This window comes from Onychostoma macrolepis, chromosome 03 (genome assembly GCF_012432095.1).
Source record: "Onychostoma macrolepis isolate SWU-2019 chromosome 03, ASM1243209v1, whole genome shotgun sequence".
In the NCBI taxonomy this organism is placed as follows: domain Eukaryota; kingdom Metazoa; phylum Chordata; class Actinopteri; order Cypriniformes; family Cyprinidae; genus Onychostoma; species Onychostoma macrolepis.
This window is the reverse complement of record NC_081157.1, coordinates 53,933,325-53,954,898: the sequence shown is the minus strand read 5'-3', so window position 1 is coordinate 53,954,898 and position 21,574 is coordinate 53,933,325. Positions and strand designations below refer to the sequence as shown.

Genomic DNA, 21,574 nt, shown 5'->3' with positions numbered 1-21,574 from the left:
TTTTCCAGCAGGATTTAGCACCTGCCCACACTGCCAAAAGCACCAAAAGTTGGTTAAATGACCATGGTGTTGGTGTGCTTGACTGGCCAGCAAACTCACCAGGCCTGAACCCCACAGAGAATCTATGGGCTATTGTCAAGAGGAAAATGAGAAACAAGAGACCAAAAAATGCAGATGAGCTGAAGGCCACTATCAAAGCAACCTGGGCTTCCATACCACCTCAGCAGTGCCACAAACTGATCACCTCCATGCCACGCCGAATTGAGGCAGTAATTAAAGCAAAAGGAGCCCCTACCAAGTATTGAGTACATATACAGTAAATGAACATACTTTCCAGAAGGCCAACAATTCACTAAAAATGTTTTTTTTTTATTGGTCTTATGAAGTATTCTAATTTGTTGATATAGTGAATTGGTGGGTTTTTGTTAAATGTGAGCCAAAATCATCACAATTAAAATAACCAAAGACTTAAACTACTTCAGTCTGTGTGCATTGAATTTATTTAATACACGAGTTTCACAATTTGAGTTGAATTACTGAAATAAATGAACTTTTCCACGACATTCTAATTTATTGAGATGCACCTGTATATACTAAAAGACCTGATGGAAAAGGAGCATTAGATGCTGACTTTGAAATATGGGAACTTAAAAGGGTATTACACAGGATAAAACGAACAGCACCTGGACGAGATGGAATTTGTTATATTATGCTCAAATACGCAAATGATAGAATACTTAAGATGATTTATTTGAACCCTTCATCACGTGTTTTAATAATTTTTCATTTTTAAAGATGAATAAATTAACTTGTTTTCTGATTTGATGTTCAGATCAACAGTCTCTTACTCATGTGATCTGGATTAAATATTGAAACATGATGAAAGATGAAAGCAGGAAGATCCAGATCTACAGATTACTGACTATTGATTGCTAAGATCCTCAGAGAGGAAGAATCATAATAATCACAATAGAAGAATGGAAAGAGTGTGTGAGTGAAGGAGGTTGTGAATGTGTGTAGATGTGTGTTAGTTACAGGATCAGAGAATGACACCGTTCCTCTGTCATAGTCCAGATTCACTCTCACACGATCAAGCTTCTGATTAACACCAAAACCAGAAGTTAAATAGCATTCTTCATCCTCATACTCCACAAACCAGGCACCAGTGTTGAAGAAATCCTGTCCCTTCCTCAGGTTTGATGCTGTAGTTACTCCAAGTCTCCAGCCTGAACTCTGTTTAACCTCCACATCCCAGCAGTGTGTTCCTGTGTTAAAACCCTCTGAACCCAGAACACATTCACACCGGTCAAATCTCTCTGGATTATCAGGAACAGGTTGATAATCGCTGTATCTCACACTGGTCAGATCATCAGACAAAACGAGATCTGGATGAGCCGTGTTTGGATCCAGAATCACAGGAGCTGATGAGACACAATCAACAGATGCTGTTATTCTGATGTTCATATAATGATCAAAAGTGAACCCAACACAGATGATTATAAATTATGACACTCGTCCTGTTGATCAAACACATCAGACATGTTCCTCTCATCACTGTCAGTCATTCTCTGTGTGATTTATCAGTACTGAAAGTTCAATCAGAAACAGTGAGTTACACAAACTGAAAACATATTCATTTCATTTACGATCTCATTTATATTAAATTATAGTGAGAAGCTGCTTTTAATACAAAATCTTACCTTTGAACAGAACTTTACACAATGATTTCATATTCAAACAAAATAAAATAATAATACCAAAGAAATAAAATTCACATCCATATAATTTTCCTCAGTGTTTCTCGTGTCTGAATCACAAAGCTCTTTACTGAATGCTGCCTAATTATTAAAAATAAATAAACAGTAGATATTATTCCACAATAATTCAATAAAAATATATAATAATAATAATAAGCTTGCTAATATTAACAAAAACTACAACAAAAATTATTCAATTATTTATTTAATTATTCAGTAATTAAAATATAGGTCTGGGGTGATAAATCGATGAAGAATTGGTTTGTGGACTGATTCTTAGATCTTCTGAATGCATTGTGATTCTCTCTGGAATGGATTCTGATCTTATATTTTAACAGCAGATGGCATTCTGCTCTGTTTTTATCCACACACTCAAACGCTGATGAAGAAGAGCGCTGAAGAGCACTTGTGTGTTCGGCTGAGTCTGTAATTTCACCTCGGCTCAGAACGCTTTTATGACGCCAGATTAATGTAAACACAGCCCACTGTGAACACCCTTGTGTCAGAGAGTCACCTCAGTCACCGCAGTCTCCACTAACAACACTCACCAGATCCCAATCCCCTGATTTCTAATCACCGCCACCTGTCAACACTCATCAACAACACTATATCCCTGCACTCCTCCCGTTCACTCACTGTCTGGTCTCAAACTTTCCATGTTGACTAACCTGACCCACTTACCTGTTTGTCTACTTACCAGTTGCTCCTGTTCTCCACCGCTCCAGTTCTCCACCGTCTCCACGCTCCGCTGTTTCCACGCTCCGCTGTTCTCTCCGGATCCCCTGGAATCAGGAAAAGAACATTCATACTCCGATAAGCCCCTATTGGCATTCCTAATCCCCGCCTGCTTACCTGGACCTTCAGCTCATCTCATTCCCCTCTGCATCCTCTCAATAAACCAGTTCATTGTATTGCACTTACCTCCGTGTCTATCTGCTCACAGAACACCAGACCCAACCGACGACCAGAGATAGAGTTCCCGAACCCCGCCGCTGCAGATTCCCTCGAAGAGCTGGTCAGCGCTCTTCGAACAGCTCTCTCTCCGGTCACACACCCTCTATTTGCCTCTGCCAGTCCCATGGCCATCCCTTCCAACTATTCGGGTGAGGCGGTTGAATGTAGCTGTTTCTTACTCCAGGTTCCTCTCTACATAGAGATGCAATCCCATAAATTCTCCAGTGAACCGGCAAAGGTTGCCTTCCTGATCTCCCTATTAGCCAGATGGGCACTGCTCTGGGCACGAGCCATTTGGAACTCACAAACCACTATAATTAACTCTTTCGATGCTTTCTCTTCCCATTTTAAGGAGGTCTTCGGCCTATCCACCGGCTCGCTCTCCATTGCCGACCAACTCATCCGCCTCCGTCAGAGAAATTCTTCCACCAGTGACTATACTATACTCTACTCACCGCTTACCATCAGGGCTTGGATCCACAGATCAGAGCCCAGATGACAATCTATGATGACACCGTTGGTCTGGAGAGCTTTATGCAAAAGGCCGTTAAGATCTCCCAACGTCTCACGGCTTGTCAGCCGGACTTAACCGCTCATTCTCCATCCTCACCAGCTGCCTGTCCTCCGGTACCAGAACCTATGCAAATGGATACCAATCGTCTCTCACGCACTGAGCGTGCTCGACGTATCGCCACGGGGTGGTGCCTCTACTGTGGAGTTTTGGGGCACTTAATTCGGGGGTGCCCCTCTCGCCCCCCATGCCCAGCGGTGAGTACCCTCCAATTAGAGTCTGCTATCTCTACCCTTTCACTGTTAACGGTACAACTGCTCACCCCACGTCATGTTATTTCAGTACCTGCCCTCTTGGATTCAGGATCCTCAGGCAATTTCATCTCACAAGCCCTTCTGAAACAGCTTGATTTACCCCACCAGAGACAGGCCGAGTATCATCCTGGGACGCCCCTGGCTATCTCAACATTCCCCAGAAGTCAGATGGGAGCAGTACTGTCTCAATCCCATGGAGAGCCTCCCCGACTCCACCCTTGCGCTTACTTCTCCAGGAAGCTTTCCCCAGCGGAGCGGAATTACGATATTGGTAATCGGGAGCTGCTCGCCATTAAACTGGCACTGGAGGAATGGAAGCACTGGCTGGAGGGAGCTCAACACCCCTTTACGGTCATCACTGACCACAAAAACCTGGAATATCTCCGAAGTGCTAAGAGGTTGAACCCCCGGCAGGCTCGCTGGGCCCTCTTCTTCACCCGGTTCCAGTTTACCATCACGTATCGACCCGGAGATAAGAATGTCAAGGCGGATTCCCTCTCACGCCTCCATGGCCCCGATGAACCCTCCACACCTGAACCCATACTCCCTCCAGCCGTCCTTGTGAGCCCCATTCGGTGGGCCCTGGACGAACAGATTCGCCTCGCTTCCATCACTGAACCCGCTCCACTGGGAGGCCCAGAGGACAAAACCTACGTGCCCACCTCCTTGAGGACTTCCCTTCTGGGCTCCCTACATGCTTCCCCGGGCTCTGGACACCCAGGCAGCCAGTGTACTCTCTCGCTCCTCCAAGCTCGGTACTGGTGGCCCAGGATGGCACGGGATGTCTCCCAGTACGTTCGTGGATGCTCAGTCTGCGCCATCTCCAAAACTCCCCATCACTTACCCACAGGAAAGTTAGTCCCATTACCCATTCCACGTCGCCCCTGGTCCCACGTCGGAGTCGACTTTGTCACAGATCTCCCCAAGTCAGAAGGGTATACTTGCATTCTCGTGGCAGTTGACAGATTCTCCAAAGCCTGCAAGTTAATTCCCTCCGAGGTTTACCCACCGCCCTCGAAACTGCAGAGGCCCTCTTCCATAATCTCTTCGGCATCCCGGAGGATGTTGTCTCCGACTGTGGGCCACAGTTTGTCTCTTGTGTCTGGAAGGCTTTCTTCAAGCTCCTCAATGTCACCGTCAGTCCATCCTCAGGGTATCACCCCCAGACTAACGGCCAGACTGAGCGGAAGATTCAGGAGATATCTCCGGGCCTACTGTCATGACAACCAGCACAGCTGGAACCGCTTCCTCCCATGGGCCAAGTATGCACAAAACTCCCTCAAACAAACTACCACCGGCCTCACCCCTTTCCAGTGCATACTCTGATACCAACCCCCTCTGTTTCCCTTGACAGAGGAGCCCTCCGACGTTCCAGCTGTCGACCACTGGTTCCGTGTGAGCGAGAGAGTTTGGGACTCAGCTCATGTCCAACTTCAGCAAGCAGTGCGGAGATACAAGACCTACGCAGATGCCCGTCGGTCTTCCACCCCCGTCTATCGTCCTGGAGATAAGGTTTGTCTCTCCACCCGGGATCTGCGTCTCCGCCTGCCTTGCCGGAAGCGGAGTCCCCGCTATATCGGTCCCTTTACCATCGAGAGACCGATAAATGAGGTCACCTTCCATCTCCAACTCCCTGCACGGTATCGTATCCATCCATCATTCCATGTCCTCAAGCCTGTCTCTCCCTCTGTCACAGACCCTGACGAGCCCGCAGTACCTCCTCCTCGCGAAATCCTCGAGGAGCCCTTAGTCTACAGGGTGCAGGAAATCTTGGACTCTCGGTGACGGGGCGGTCGCCTGGAATATCTGATGGACTGGGAGGGATACGGGCCGGAGGAGTGGTCCTGGGTGGCCTGGGATGATGTGCTGGATCCCTCTCTCCTGGCCGAATTTCACCTTAACCGTCCCGCACCCAGAGGCCGTGGCCGACCTCGTCGCTGTAATAGGGCATCAGGAGTCGCCCCTGGATGAGGGGGTACTGTCAGAGTCACCGCAGTCTCCACTAACGACACTCACCAGATCCCAATCCCCTGATTTCTAATCACCGCCACCTGTCAACACTCATCAACAACACTATATCCCTGCACTCCTCCCGTTCACTCACTGTCTGGTCTCAAACTTTCCATGTTGACTAACCTGACCCACTTACCTGTTTGTCTACTTACTAGTTGCTCCTGTGTTCCTCTCCCTGTTCTCCACCGTTCCAGTTCTCCACCGTCTCCACGCTACGCTGTTCCCTCCGGATCCCCTGGAATCAGGAAAAGAACATTCATACTCCGATAAGCCCCTATTGGCATTCCTATTCCCCGCCTGCTTACCTGGACCTTCAGCTCATCTCATTCCCCTCTGCATCCTCTCAATAAACCAGTTCATTGTATTGCACTTACCCCTGTGTCTATCTGCTGACACCTTTTAATTTAACTCGCTTCAACCTTTTCAAATCTTATGAATGATTATTTTAGGTTCGTGTGTGTGTGTGTAAGGATTTGGAAATAAGCAGAGTACATCTGTTTATGAAGCATGCAGCGCATCTGCTGTTCAAAACTAAGATCAGAATCCACTCCAGAAAGAATCACCAGAATCGATGCTGAATCATTTCTCCATTCACGATGCATCAATTTATTTTCCCAGCCCTATTAAAATAAATCTTAAAGTATTAGAAAATATTCATATTTAAAAATATTAAATCATAAATATTAGATGAAAATCTGAAAAGTGAAATGATTAGAAAAGCAACTACTCTAAATTAACATGAAGTATTAAAATAACTGAAATAAAATTGTATCTAATTTAGTGCTGTCAATTGATTAAATTTAATCGCGTTAATCACAGTCATGGACTGTGATTAATCATGATTAATCGCAAATTTAAAATACTAGGATTTACCTGTAAATGTGTTGAAAAAGAAATGCATGACAAACTAGTTTAAGGAAACAGAACCTTTCACACTTCCACCAGGTATGAGACATAATCCTTATTATTCTTTTGTTTTTATTCAGCCATTATCAGCCTTTAAACTGGCAATAAAACGTTTACCAAGCCACATCGCTTCAATCCCAGTATACATTTACCCAACTATTATCAAAAGTATTTCCAAATAAATACAACAAAACATCACTTGCGACCTTACATGAAGTATTATGATAAAATGCATTATAAAAAAGAATTGGACCTGTTCTGCAGCTGCATTACAGTTAATATTAGCATCATGCTTCATAAGAAAATTTATGAGATTAATAGTACACTTTTATTCAGAACTCACTTCAAACCACCATCGAGTGTTTGTAATAACTTCCTTTTGCGATTTTTATTTGTCTATATACACTTTAGGGTGGCCGCAGTACATTAAAAAAGTAGCCCAAAAAACCGCAACTCACGGCTCTGTAATTTTTCCCGCGACTGTATTTTCAAAATAGCCCACTTGTGTCGTTACCCTGGCAACACTGGTGCTGTACCCTCATAACACAATGATAGATAACCTTTTGCGCTGCGATGATGTGAAGAAGTTGGGGTAAAACCTTATCAAACGATTAATCTGCGTTAAAAAAATATTAACGCATTACATTTTTTTTATTAATCGCATGCGTTAACGCGTTAACGTTGACACCCCTAATATAATTACACATATTAAAAATTAAGCTAAGTAGATTACAGTAATAAAAATGACAAAAAGACATACAAAATTGTTTAAATTAAAATATATAAAAAAATATATAAAAATAAAACCTAATTTAAAATATAAAAAAATAAAGTAGTATAGTTTTTATCAGTCTGATCAAATAAACTGCTGAAATCACTTCTGTGTCTTTCATGAGACTGAAAATGAAAGTCAAGCGCACTGAATTCTGGGATTGATTATTTCTGATTTTGGTGCAGTAGATGATCTGGTTCTTCACACATAATGCTGAAATCTGTCAATATTGCATCATTTCCAGTGTGTGTGTATCTTCTGCAGTCAGACTCACTGTTCTGGACGATGTCCTGCATCTTCTTCCAGACTCTGAAGGGCAGGTTGCCCAAGTAACGTGGCACATGAATCAAAGCTCCAGAAGGCGTCTGTGGATCCGGCTGTGATGAGATCTGGACTCTGGAAGAACATTCAGGATCAGAACCGCAGTGGCTTTGGATCAGAAGCAGAGAGACCAGAGACACCAGCAGATCACTCACCTTTCCATTGAGACTGGAAACTCCTGCAGAACAAACACACCATTGATCATCAACAACTCAATCAATCAATCAATCATCAATCAATCAATCAATCAATCATCTGAAATCAGACCTTCAGAAAGCAGACGTCACTGGCTTTCATCATCTCCTCCATGTCTTTGATTGTGTGTGAAAGAGCTGAGATGTGTCTGTTCATCTCCTCCAGCTTCTCCTTCATCATCTGCTTCTTCTGCTCCTCTTCCTCCCTCAGTGCAGTGATTGTAGCTTCTTCTTCATCTCTGAGAAACTGATGAAGCTTCTCAAACTGCTGTTTAATCTGACGCTCTGTGTGCTCAGCTTGAGACTGAAATCATACCACATTCACTTCAATCGTCTCCATCAACACACATCAACACAATCACATCATTCAGATCTGAGAGAAACTCAGAGACCGACATATAACGCATCCAGAAGCAGATTGATGATCATCATTCACACAAATAATCAGCTGCAGTCCATTATATTAAATATATCAGATCATAACTGTATATAGTGATCTACAGCTGTAATGAAAATGACTCTGGATTCTGTTTCCTCACCTTGATGTGTCGAACTGTTTTTTTAAACTCTCCTTTCATTCTTTCATTGTGTTGAAGTTTCTCCTGTAATGATTTCAGTGCTGTATTGAGCTCCTCCTAGAATTAAACAAAATAAAAATACATAAAACACCAGATTACAGTGAAAAAAGAAGAAGAGAAGACGGTACAGTGATAAGATCATATTATGCAGCCCGATTTCTTCTGTTTTTATGAACATCTTATAATAAATTAATTCAGAAATTAAAACCTGCCATAAAACAAACACAACCTGAGTGAACACAAAGCACAGTTTGTAAATGACAATGTTATTTATTGAAGCAAAAATAGTTATCTAATACCAGCTGGGCCTGTGTGAAAATCTATTTGCCCCCGTAGTTATTAATTCCCCAAATCTGTGAAACTTTATTGATAATGCAGTTCAGCTGAACTAAACACAACCAGCTCTGATCAATCAAACCAACACTTAAACAGGACTTTAAAACAACAAGCTGTTTCTCTCACCTTATATGATGAAACCACTTCACTGATGGGTCTGAATTTATGATTATCATGTTTTTGTGAATTCATACACACTACACACACCGGCTGTTTGTCCTCCAGACAGAAGAGTTTGAGTTTCTCACTGTGTAAACTGCAGATCTCCTCAGATCCTGATGAACGCCTCTCATTTCTCTCCTTCAGGAACGACTCACACAAGTTTTTTAATGCAAGACGAACTGGAGGTTCATCTCTTGAGGATCTTCTCCTGCAGACGGGACACTCCTGAGTTTTCTTGGTTCTCCAGAACTGTTGAAGACACTCTTTACAGACACTGTGACTACATGATAAAACAACAGGATTCTTGAAGATTTCCTGACATACAGGACAAGAAAAATCATCTTCAGATAGTGAAGCCATTTCCACTCTTTGAGCTCCAGCGATCTAAACTTTACTTTCACTTTCTGAACAACAGTTTAAAGAATGAATCACCACCAGAATCACAAACATCTGCTATCTATTCAGAAACAAACTTCACAAAGATCCTTCTGTAAAGTGTTTCTCTTGGTTCTTCACTGATGGCTGATTCTTTATTGGTTTTGTCAGTAGAGAAGAGTCAGTGTGACAGAAAGCAGAAATAACACGTCAGTCTCTTCATGGTAAGAGCTGTAAGAGGGAGGAGTTTATGATCAGGTGACTGTGTTTAAACAAGTCAGACAGAGACATCAGGATTTCTGCAGGTAACATTTAACAAATTCTATTCAAACTGAACTTGCATTGAAACATTAAAATAAACTGTTATAAAACCTTGGATAAAACACAAAAGAACAATGAAAATACACAAATATTAATAATAAAAAAAAAAACAAATCCCATACATGCAGGTCCAGATTAAGAATTCAGAGGCACAATGTCTTGTAAGCCCCCCACCCACCCGAAAGTACATCCAAAAGATGTCTTTTAAACATCTTTGTTGCACGTTGAAATGCAAATCAACTCACAGAGACAGTGTTTGTATGAACATTTTATGGCTCATTATGGCTTCTGTGGTGAACATATGATCAGAAAATACTGCCAGACTGTCTTTAGTGAATCGTTTCAGAGTGTTTTCTAAATTAAGTTTGTATCCCCATTCTTCTCCTTTATGTTCTGTTTTATCCCAATACTCACTTTTGATGTCCCATCTGTTAGTCTACTGTAATGTTCTGATGAGGATGGAAGAAGGTCTTGCAGGCATTGGTACCTGCTGATGGACCGGCTTGAGTTTTCCAAGGCAATCATAGGCCGGGTTTACTTCTATTCATGTTCTCAGCATCCTTGTTTGGATCGACAATATTTTCTGATCAACTTTTTATTGTCTTTTACATATAACATAACATCATAACATCCAATTAAAAAAAAAACAAAACACACACACACACACACAGTCATATAATCAATAATTTAAAGAGTCCAGTCAAAGAGGAGAGAGATAAAAAATAAAATTTCACTCCACTGTATACTTGAGTATGTTAGAGGGAAAACACTGCCAAGCATCAGTAGTACTAGCTTTGGCCTTATTAATTCACACTGTTGTACATTCACACATCACTATTTTCAGGAGGCTATGGATCCAATATGTTTTTGCACACATGTGCGGTGTAAACCAGTTCTGTATTATTGTCTTCTTCGCAGCCGTAAAACCAGCAAACATCATTCTCTTTTGTATTAAGCTTATACAGAGACCAGAATCATCGTTAAGAAGACATAAACCTGGGCTAGCAAACCAATCAATTTGTAGCAAGGAGGATAAAACCAGGTTTACATGCGTCCATAGATTAATGACGATAGGACATTCCCAAAACATATGAAGAAAAGTACCTGATGATGCAGTATTACATATATGGCAGTTAAAATTTGGTTGTAGTTTGATTTTGAATCTTTTGTAAGGAGTTATGTATGCTCTATGAATGACTTTGAAGTGAATAAGACGATGAGCCAAGTTTTTAGATGTTAAGCTGAGGTTAAACCACACTGTCTCCCAGTCGACAGACAAATTAAGGTCAGATAATTCCCTATTCCAAATAGATTTGATAGAAAGAGGTTTTGTAATGCGATCAATAATTATATATCACGGAAACAGATGGGCGACCAGAATATGGTGCAATCCAATGCTGCATAGGATTAGAGGAGATGGGAGATGCCCAAGAAACTCCACAAGCTTTAAGAGCCATAAAGGTACTGTTACACAATTTGAAGGGTCCTCCTATCAACTGTTTTCCAGATTCTAATAGAATTAGCCATAAGCAGACCAAATGTATAATTATCACCTTTTTTCCCTGTGCCAGTAAATAAAATATCTTGGAGACTATTTGGTTTAACCTTGTCAGCTTCAGTGAAACTTTAGATTGAGGATCAACCCAATTATGAAGAGCTTAATTTGGAACGACCAATAATACAATTCAAAATTTGGCACAAACTACAAAATTTGGTACAAACAAGTAATTTCTTACTGTACTTAAGTAGATTTTTATCAGTACTTTACTTCACTATTTATTTTTCTGACAACTTTTTACTTTTACTCTTTACATTTTTTAGACAAATACCTGTACGTTCTACTTCTTACATTTTTAAACCAGGCTCATTACTTTAGGTTTAATCTGTTTGGTGGCATGATCGATATTATTTCTTTTCATTGCGCAATTTGCATGCCTTTTTCAACCAATCAATCTATTTTTTTTCATTGCATGCGTTGCTTTTTTTTTTTTTTTAAATGCCCCTGTGGATATATTCTAAACAGGATCTTTTTTATCAAGCCTCTTTAAATTTGGGGCAAGGTATATCAGATCTCAACATCATTGAAGCTGTAGTAATGAAACTCACCAACATGCTTAAAAACTAAGCTTAAATTAATCTTATTACACTTATTTTCAAATATTTCACTGTAAAAAAAGTACTTCACTGTCTTTTTTGATCAACTCAGTGGATCCTTAAATTAACTTAAAAATTAATTTCTTAAAAATCATAATGACCCCACCCATACAGAAATGTAATATATGACATATATGTCCCTATATCAGTAGCGATGTTGTCATATAGGTTACATATAAGGCAATATATTATTATGACATATATCCATCTTCTGGATATATGTAGATATATGTTTATAACATACAGTATATGAAATTCCCATAGTAAAATGTGTATATAAACATATATTTAAAGTATGTATATGGTTATTTTTTATATGGTATTGCATGTTATGACCATATATGTTAACTATATATATATATATATCAAAATTGTATACGGTACTATATGTTTTGACCATTTGTTAACAATATACGGCAGAAATTGTGGCAGTCATCATTACACTACTGCATCTGATCTCTTGATTTTCTCTCCATTTTTTATTACAATCTCATAACTGTCTTTTGTGAATCGTCGAGGAACTGTTTCATTGTTTTGTGGAAACACTGCATCGGTTACTTGGACTGGGCCTTTTTTCACAATTTCACAGCACTCATGATCATTAAAAATCGTTGGCCATTTTGCAGGGTCATCAGACAATAGGAAACTTGTAGTACCTTTGTCAAGATCATCAATACTGCTGCAAGTGGATGATGTGAGTGGCATTTCCTCATCATTAGCAGGTAGTTGTTGTTGCAGTGTCAAGGTGGATGGTACTAAAACATACAGTAAAGATATTTAGTCACAAAAATTTTTCAAAGAGCACGTGTATCAGTATACTGAACTTCATTAGGACTATATCTGACACACCGAACTTACCATTTTCACTGTAAGGAGAATGGACTGGGGTATCTTCTGTCTGAGGCAGTGGTGATAGGGACTTAAGCACTGCTCCTATTTACAGAAATATATGGTTAGCATCTTAATTTATTATTTATTATTAGTTTATCAACTAGCTATGTTAACTAATTTAATAGAAGAGTTGGATAATGTAAGTAAATGTATTGATATAGTAAGTAACACTATATCTGACACTGAACTTACCATTTTCACTGTCAGGAGGAGGGACTGGGGAATCTGCCTGAGATGGTGGTGGTGGTGACAGGAACTTAAGTAATGCTCCTGCATGCAGAAATATATGATTAGCATTTTAATGTAATATTTTTTATTTAATTTAAAGTTTATTAGCTATTAGTTCATTGTTAGTTGACAACTAATTATATTAACTCAACTAATTTACTGTAGAAGAGCTAAATAAATAATGTCAATAAGTAAATGTAATGATATTTATTTATATTGTTTCGTGAGCTCCCCACTGGCAGCAAGACACAGTACCGAAACTTGCCAAAGTGGTGATGTGTGCATCTTTCCCGGTACCACCTATTCTATTGCAGCCTATATTAATACCTGCTAAATGCTATATAATACATGCTGCTGCTAAGTGCAACCCTAGCTAACCTGTTTCCCAGTAACCCTATTAGTAATTTGACTAGTAATTCATCTAGCAAATAATTAAATGAAAATAAGCTGGAATTAACAACAAAAACATGTGTTTGTCATATAATTATTATTAAGTCAATCTTATCTCCATCACTTAACTTACATTTACATTTACATTTACATTTAGTCATTTTGCAGACGCTTTTATCCAAAGCGACTTACAATTTGGGGAATACATAAAGCGATTCATCTTGAAGAGGCAGTCTGACAAAGGAAGTGCTTGTAACGCAAGTCTCAGGCATTGTTTAAATAAGTGCAAGCTAGCAAGGGAAGGAATAAATAAAGAGAAAGAGGTTTTTTTTTTTTTTTTTTTTTTATGTGTAGGGTGAAGTCAAGTAGTGTCGAAAGAGATGAGTTTTCAGCTGTTGCTTGAATATTGACAGGGATCCAGCACTCCGGATATGGGTGGGAAGATCATTCCACCAGCCAGGAATGGTGAACGAGAATGTTCTGGAGAGTGATTTTGAGCCTCTTTGTGATGGTACCACGAGGCGTCGCTCACTAGCAGATCTTAGACTTCTGGAGGGGATGTAGATTCTTAATAGTGAGTGCATGTAGGCGGGTGCCGAGCCTGTGGTTGTTCTATAAGCAAGCATCAGTGTCTTGAACTTGATGCGAGCTGCGATTGGTAGCCAATGCAATGAGATAAAGAGAGGTGTAACATGGGCTCTTTTGGGTTCCTTGAAGACTAGTCGTGCCGCCGCATTCTGAATCATTTGTAGAGGTTTGACTGTGTTTGATGGAAGTCCAGCCAGAAGATCATTGCAGTAGTCCAGCCTAGAAATGACAAGGGCCTGGACAAGAAGTTGTGTAGCATGCTCCGTCAGAAAGGGCCTGATCTTTCTGATGTTGTGTAGTGCAAACCTGCAAGATCGAGCAGTCTTTGCAATGTGGTCTTTGAAGGTCAGCTGGTCATCAAAGATTACACCAAGATTTCTGACCGAAGTTGATGGAGTAATTGTTGATGAACCTAACTGGATCGTGATGTCATGCTGTAGAGTCGGAGCGGCGGGAAAGACAAGAAGCTCAGTCTTTGCCAGGTTGAGCTGAAGGTGATGTTCTTCCATCCATGCCGAGATGTCCGCCAGGCAACCTGAGATCCTTGCAGCTACCGTTGGATCATCTGGTTGAAAGGAGAGATAGAGCTGTGTGTCATCAGCATAGCAGTGGTAGGAGAATCCATGTGCCTGTATGATGGGACCCAGTGATCTAGTGTATGTGGAGAAGAGGAGGGGTCCAAGAACCGATCCCTGAGGAACCCCAGTGACCAGTGTATGTGCTTTGGATACCTCCCTCCCAGGCCACCCTGAAAGACCTACCAGTGAGATAGGATTCAAACCAGCGGTGGAATTCCAGCGATGCCCAGTGATGAGAGAGTGGAGAGGAGTATCTGATGATTGACAGTGTCAAGCGGCAGATAGATCCAGCAGAATGAGGACTGATGATTTGGAATGGGCTTTTGCAAGTCGCAGGGCTTCAGTGACCGAGAGAAGCGCAGTCTCAGTTGAATGGCTACTCCTGAAACCTGACTGTTTAGCGTCCAGTTTGTTGTTCTGTGAAAGAAACAATGAGACCTGGTTGAAGACGACACGTTCAAGTGTTTTCGCTATGAATGGAAGGAGAGAGACAGGTCTATAGTTTTCTATAAGAGAAGTGTTTAATGTAGGTTTTTTGAGCAGTGGGGTTACCCGAGCCTGCTTGAACGCAGTGGGGAAGATGCCTGTGAGGAGGGATGTATTGATGATGTGTGTGAGTGCCGGTAAGAGCGTGGGAGATATTGCTTGCAGAAGGTGTGAGGGGATTGGGTCAAGAGGACATGTTGTAGGATGGTTGGAGAGGAGAAGTTTGGATACTTCAGCCTCCTTCAGGGGACAGAAGGAGAAGATGGGAGTTTTAGCAGTGGATGTGGTTGGTTGAGGGTCCTGTGTGCGTGGAGGTGAGAACTGATCACTGATCGATCTAGTTTTGTCTGTAAAAAAAGTTGCAAAGTCATCAGCTGTAATAGAGGTGGTGGGAGGTGGTGGAGGGGGACAGAGGAGAGAATTAAATGTTCTGAAGAGATTACGCATGTCTGGAGCGCTGTTGATCTTGTTGTGGAAATGAGAGGATTTGGCAGTGTGGACATCAGCAGAGAAAGATGAGAGCAGAGACTGATACCTACTCAGGTCCATCGGGTTGTTTGATTTGCGCCATTTTCTCTCTGCCGCTCTGAGTTTAGTCCGATGTTCACGAAGAACATCAGATAACCAGGTGTTAGAAGGGGCAGCCCGTGCTGACCTAGAGGAGAGAGGACAAATGTCGTCTAGACAAGAAGAACTTACCACTGTCATGTTTCCTCTTTTCCTCCTCTTCTTGCTTTTTTTTCTGCTTTTGGCTGCCAGATGGATAAGTCCTTTTCATTTTTAAAATAGAGTTTGAAAACGGCGGCCGACGCATCACGAGGAAAAAGCAAGCGTAACGCGACACATCCAGCGTAACGCGAGAGGGAGCCCCCTAGGGGGGATGCAGATATATTGTTCCATGTTACGTGTATATTATTAATAATGACATTTCCGATTGTTCAAATGGTCAGCTGTCGGGGGCCCCCTCAAAATGCGGGGCCCCAGGCAATTGCCTGCCCTATTGCTACGCCTCTGAGCGCCACGTACAGTTTGCCATTTAATATTTTTCTAAAATACAACGATTTGGGACCGATGTCTGTACATTCTGACTTCACCCTACACTCTTAGAAGAAAAGGTTCAAAAATTAACCTTTTGAGGTTCCTGGAGATTGCAACTGTGGAGGAACCTTAAAGGTTCATTTTTTAACCTTTTTGAAAAGGTTCTAGTTGGAACTTTCACTTAAAGGTGCATTAATGACCCTCATGGGTTCCTTTTTTAACCTTTTTCTAGATAGCAATAAAATTATTATTATTATTATTATTATTATTATACATTACTAATCCAATTTCACTATATAGACAGAACACTGATTGTCCACAAACTGTTTAATACATAAATATGTATTATAAACAAACCAACAAACATATTAATAAATAAACAACAATCAACATCGTGCATTTATATACATATACATTAATTTAATTAAAAAAAACTGGCCATTGTGGCTGGCATATTGGTTTTGGCATTATGATACATTAAACAGTTTTCAATGAATGTCAGGGTGTCTCTTTGAAGCATATTCAGTATTGAAGATGAAGTGTAGAGCCGTGTTCACATCGTCTACTTCTCAGACCTCCTCCTCCCCTTCCATCATTATTTCTCTTCATCCAAGGCACATCCCTTTATAAACAGCACGGGGTTGGGTGTATGTGTTTCCTAAACAAGGAGAAAATAATGTTATACTATAACAATATTTAGTAGTTAAAGTGATTTATTTATTTTTTTTTAATTAAGATTAAAAAATGAGTCAGTAATAAATCTTTGACTATTTTTGAACCTGTCAATATAAAAGAGGCTTTGAAAAGAAAGATGAGGCAGTGTAAACTGTATTATCAACATATTTAAGATAATAGAGAGGGTGGCAAGTAGTCATGAAAAACTACATTATGAGTTTTTTTGGTTGCAAGAATCCGTTACTAATATTATAAGTTGACATCAGTGAGAAAACAGTTAATTCTAAATACAACAAATTGTAATCAAAAGTATATGACCCATTAAAGGGATATTTTGTTGTCATTTACTCTCCTTGATGTTGTTCCAAACAACCCTTTTTCTTCTGCAGAACACAAAATAAGATATTTTTAAGAATGTTAAAGAATGTCCATATGATGAAAATCACTGGGGTCCAGAACAACATGTCAATGATTTTCACAAAACAAAAGAAAGTCATACAAGTTTGAAACAACATGAAGGTGAGTAAATTATGACAGAATTTTAATTTTTATTTGAGTATTCCCTCTATTCATTCTTGCTGATTTTACTGTGGAACATGCACGGACACAAACAGTTCCACAGAATAACCCCTAACTAAATGTTTAGAAGAAATGATAACCAAGAGAAGGGGTTGAAAAAGAAAAAAATATAGATTTAAATATTATGGATACACTGTTCCAAATGCACTCACCTCACTGATGACATGAAGAGATCTCTGACTCTCCTTTAATAGAAGTGGAAACAGCAGGACAGCAGCAACCATTGAGACCTTAAATATAAAATGTGTTAAATTGAATATGGCATACTATGTTTCTGATAATTGTGATTCTTAGCATTACTGTTCATGTAAATCAGTGATTTATTACCTTTGTGTGCCAAACCAACGCAGATTTGTTTTTCTTCTTTGGCACTCGTTGATCTCTGTCTGTGACACTTACCCCTACTGGCCTTGGCCTCTTTTGATACAAATCTTGGCCAGATAGATCATCCATCTACAAAATAAATAAATAATAGAAAAATAAACATATACATGATCTCACTTGATAATAGAAATGTAAGTATCGAAGTGTCACTTTCTTTTAGCAAACCTACCTCTACAATGGCTGCCATATTTTTGATGGACTCCTGGTAAAATGATCTGTTTTCTTTGCTGAACCTGCAGCAAATTTAATTTATTTCTTCAACATTAATCAATGGTGATTTTGTTTTTAAGCACATCCTCTGCCAGTCTTTACTCTCAGAAACTGGTATTTGGTAACCAGGGCTGAAAACATCTTGTTGTGTTCACCTGTTGTATACCTGAAAATAGAGAAAAACATTTTTAGCCTCATCATTCTCTAAAATTATAAACTTACTGCATTGTGGAAATTACCATGTATATGTGCACATCTAATCAAACAGACCTTGAATTATTTTTTATCTTGTTTGCTTTGTCCTTTCAGTCTTTTAAAGTCTTTTTTTTATTGCTACAATATGTTGCTACAAACAAGCAATATGTTGTCTTGAGACTGATCCAGGTGAAATATCAATAAGAAGTCCTACAAAAAAAGTTTGCAGAAAGGTGCATGTTAGTACGGTAAAAACAGCTCAATGATTTGCAAAGATCACAATTAGGGATGCAACAATTATAGATTTTGCTGGTACGATTATTGTCTGAGGAATAATCACGGTTTTACGATTATGACAATTATTATGCATTTATTAACTTCCCAACATGTATAAAATCACATGAACACTCTTTAGATGTTAAAGTGTTATTTATTGCTAGCTTTTGAAACAGAAATAACACAGTAACCAACAATACAGCACAAAATAATAATAAACAAAAGACAAACAAAAGTCCATCTCTCCCATTAGATTGAAAAAAGGTGACCGCTGCTCTGAAAACATCCATGACAGTATTTCTCTTTTGAAAATAAGAAATGGAAACAGATCACAAAAGTATTTAATGTTTTCAGTTTGTAGGCTACATTATTTACATTTCTTTTGGACCTGGGGTAGAAAATTTGGAAACATGGTGAAAATTTTTATTTTATTATTTTTTTTACTTGTGAATAATACTACAATAACAAAGTTAATTAAGTATTATTAATATACGACTAATATTAACTTTATTTATCTCACAGGATAAACTTACTAATGATGGAAATAAACTGAAATATTATTGTAATCAACTGTCATCCATACGTATTCATTTTAATAATCTTCATAATAATTCATATGATTTTACATGTGGCCTGAAAAAATCATGTCTATTGTTTTGGTTTGTGAGATCGGAGATCGCGCTGCGCACGCATACAAACATTGAGGAGGACAAACTTCTTGAGAACGCTGCCCCGCGACTTTTATTAATAAAATAGATTAAATAGCCTACTGGAGAGACACAGACGCAGGTAGACTAATTCACACAGGCAACTGTCACCTCTCTCTCTCTCTCAATCGAATAATTAATTTAAGTAGCTAAATATTATAATTAATTCAGTCAAATAAATGTGATCTTACCACACTATTTCATCTCATTCTGATCTGAAGCGAGCAGAATGCTGAGCTAACCAGCCGTAGCTTCGCGTCAGGTGGTTCTTGCCTTCACATTGTGCATTAAAATCGTTCAATGTACAGCTAACCGTGCATGATCCCTTATGCATTCGCTCTTCGGCAGCAGTTTTTTTACTATCGACAGGCATTTCTCTGGTGGAAATAAAGCTTCGCTGTTTAGTCTTTCTGTCACTAATTTAATGCGTGTAGTAGCCTCCGTGTCACTGATAAGCACGTAATTTTAAGCTGGTGCACCGCTAGTGTAACTTTGTTTTCGTTTTGCGCAATCTGCAACAGTTCCGTTCCGTGCAACAGAAACACTCAGTTTAGCGGAACCTTTACGATTAATTAACCGTGACGTTTTAAAGCGCGGTTAATCGCGAAACCGGTTAATCGCTGCATCCCTAATCACAATATAGTTCAGCTAAACATATGCGGACACCTGACCTGACCATTACACCTAACTGAGCATCCCATTAAAAGTGGGAATGCACTGAAAGTTGCTTTGTAATAACAATGTCAACCAAATGCATAAATGTGAGAAAATGTTAAAGTCGCTAAGTTCTTCCGTACATCCCATTAAATAATTAGCCTGAGGGAAGAAACTGTTCCTGTGTCTGGTCGTTCTGGTTCTCAGAGCTCTGTGTCGACCAGACGGCAACAGTTATAATAGGTAAGGAATAATTGACGACGGGCCGTTGGATTATTAGAAAAATGGTGTCTCTATCAAGGTAGTATGTTGAATTAAAATAATACTGTTTGTATGTACTTTATAACTGCCTTTATAACTATAATTTCATGACTCCTGTTGTTTTAACAGACTGAAATTGATGGAGATATTTTAATGAACCTAGCTGAGACTACGAAAGCTTAAATATTACCAAAAATGAAGGATTAAGTTAAATTCATAAGATTACAAGAAAACCTAAAGACTGAGATGCCAGCAAGACCACAGACACCACGAGTAAGTTACTACTCTACGGGTTTAAAAATTTGGGGGCACATTTTGGCTACTAATTATTATTAATTATACTACGGGGCCGTTGAATGCTTGAATCTGATTGGCTGACGAACGTTTAGGCTAGATTTGATTATACTTATCCTACTTGAATAATCATAGGGTTAAAGGTGTAAGATAAGCACACATCGATCCAGAATTATTAAAAACACAAAATGAATAGGTGAGCTCATGTCAGGATCTTGTCACCAAATTCATAAACATGGCAGAACAAAGGACAAATACACTTTTAAAAGGCTTCACCTTAAAGCATTGTGTTTTAATGATCTTTTGTCATGCTTCAAAGAAATACACTTATATTTGTCACCGGTCAGGGTGCCTTCCCGGCTCCTCTTGCTGATGGTGCAGCGGGAGTGCTCGGATCACGAGCTGACTATTCCCCACCTGTCGCTTATTCCCCCACTCCCTTATATGTCCCTACTTTCCTGCTCTGCGTTGTGAGTAGATTGTTTTGTCCTGGCTAGTATTCCGTGTGCCAATTACGCTGCTTTCTCTGACCTTTTGCTCCCTTGCTGCAGGACTAGTAACACGGAGATCCAGCAGCTTGTATGGTCCGCAGACGCTGTCGGCCAGCTCTGGAATCTCCGCTTCCTTAAGCAGCTGTTAATTATTGTTTATGTTATTTTGTGTTTTGGTGACGAGGAATAAAGTTTCTCTACGCTCTCTACTCTGCATCTGAGTCCTCTTTCACTCACTCCTGACAATATTTATGTGTTGACTAACTAGTTTACTTTTAATGTTTTTAGAATATCATATATAATATTATATACTGTGATTTCTGAAAGTAAAAGGGGGTATTATGTACTGAAGTTGTTGAGACAAAAATCTATGGAAATACCCTTTAATACCCTTTAATAAAACCTAAGAATGTTTTATGACTTTGTATTTCTTTGTACTAGTGATGTCAAAAGACCCGGTACTTCGGTACCAAGTCGGTACTAAAAAACAAACTACTTGTTTGTACTACTTTTTATATACTTTTTATTACTTTTAAACTTTTTGAAGTACAGAGAATGCAGCAAAAAAAAAAAAAAAAAAAACCTGTCTCAAACATAATGGAAGGAATGTCTAGTCTTGTATAGTTTGTACTGTTATTAAGTCCAAAGTTCAGTGTTTTGTATAAATCAAAGCTGCCAAGGAAAACATGTACAGCTTTAATCTGTCAATATTGAATCAGTTTGTAAAACATTAAGGTAGCACAAAAGTAGTTTTTTCAGAAACAGTCATATGCTGTTTTTTTTTCTTTTTCTTCTTTCTGTCATTGGCTAAATTGTCCATCACGTGTGAAGAAGCATCCTATTTATAACATTCTGATAAAAGCATCCACATATAGCAGTCGCTTCAGCTAAAGCATTAAGAATGAGGCTAACAATAGCAGTTCTTTTGCTCCTATACAAATGTCTTATATTCGATTCAGGTTTGACCATCGCAACAGATGA

General features: G+C 39.5%; 2 protein-coding genes across 2 annotated transcripts in view; one reads left to right on the top strand and one right to left on the bottom strand.

Moving 5' to 3' along the window:
• The window catches only part of LOC131535842 (zinc finger protein 501-like), a 515,807-nt gene that overhangs the window by 420,181 nt on the left and 74,052 nt on the right, over positions 1–21,574 (top strand). The gene's annotated exons all lie outside the window — the stretch shown is intronic.
• LOC131536507 (E3 ubiquitin-protein ligase TRIM35-like) lies at positions 507–12,260 on the bottom strand. Its single transcript, XM_058769482.1, has 6 exons — positions 8,783–12,260; positions 8,282–8,377; positions 7,816–8,046; positions 7,704–7,726; positions 7,502–7,623; positions 507–1,421 (listed from the first exon to the last, which is right to left on the bottom strand). The coding sequence occupies exons 1-6, from the start codon at positions 9,176–9,178 to the stop codon at positions 916–918; spliced, it is 1,374 nt and encodes a 457-aa protein (XP_058625465.1). The 5' UTR covers positions 9,179–12,260; the 3' UTR covers positions 507–915.